Below are 928 nucleotides of genomic sequence, written 5' to 3'. Positions count from 1 at the left end.
CGAAATTTCCATTTTCTTTTGCTTTAACTTTTTCCTTAAATCATGTAATCCAATATTTCAAATTTGTTAAGTTTACATGCTTAACCAATTCGAATGACTCGGTTAACCCTGCAGCACCAAAACTTATGAACTTCCGCTAAATGTAAAGATGGATCATAAAGCACAACATAGTGCATATAATATAAAGCCATAGCCAACAATGCAGAAAAACAAAGAGACAAACAAAATCATAGATAAAATAGGTGTAAAATACAATTGCATATTGTTGGGCAAAGAATTGACTTTTAATCCACTAAATTAGGCTAGTGTTTAACACAGAGATGTAATGACACAGAAACAGAGAGTGTCTCTATTTTTAAAGTCTCGTTTGAACTCAGCATTAGAGAACTACTAGAATGTCAACAACTAGAAATTAGTGTAAACAATGAACTATTCAAAAAGCAAGGAAAGAAGAAGAGGCTCATTTTTTTGTTTTGGATATGAGAATCATGTGTGTTGTGTCTTGTTATGGAGAATGTGGGTGCTAGACATGGACGTGGAACAACTTTTTCTGAAACAAGAGAAGAAGAAATCGACTTTCCGATTTCTTTGTAAAAAAATTATGCCTACTAATCGGATAGCCATTAGTCCCATTAGAATATCCCAAATTTTTTTTTTAATTTTTTAAACACAAATCGGACCTTCCAACTTGTGTTTCCAAAAATGGGACGGTCCGATTTTAATTACTGACACCACCAGTTGCGTAAAATACCTATACACTCCATAGCTGCGTTCTACACTATTTCCCCAACCACATCTAAATTAAAAAGTGAAGAAGAGGGACTAATCTCAGAATTGTAGCAGCCGCTACTATAATTTAGAAAAAAAGCAATGTAATTAAAAGGGACCTTCTTCCTGATGCGGGTGTGGCGGGCGGTCCTGTCTTGGC

General features: G+C 34.9%; 1 protein-coding gene across 1 annotated transcript in view; it reads right to left on the bottom strand.

Annotated features, from left to right (window-relative positions):
• The window catches only part of LOC107468136 (50S ribosomal protein L18, chloroplastic), a gene marked incomplete at its 5' end in the record, with an annotated part of 2324 nt that extends 1396 nt beyond the window's left edge, over nucleotides 1–928 (bottom strand). Inside the window, 1 exon segment of the mRNA XM_021133806.1 lies at nucleotides 888–928. Within this exon segment, the coding sequence (XP_020989465.1) occupies nucleotides 888–928 (41 nt within the window).

This window comes from Arachis duranensis, chromosome 10 (genome assembly GCF_000817695.3).
Source record: "Arachis duranensis cultivar V14167 chromosome 10, aradu.V14167.gnm2.J7QH, whole genome shotgun sequence".
NCBI classification, from domain to species: domain Eukaryota; kingdom Viridiplantae; phylum Streptophyta; class Magnoliopsida; order Fabales; family Fabaceae; genus Arachis; species Arachis duranensis.
Note: the sequence above shows the minus strand (reverse complement) of the source record. Positions and strands in the feature narration are given on the sequence as shown.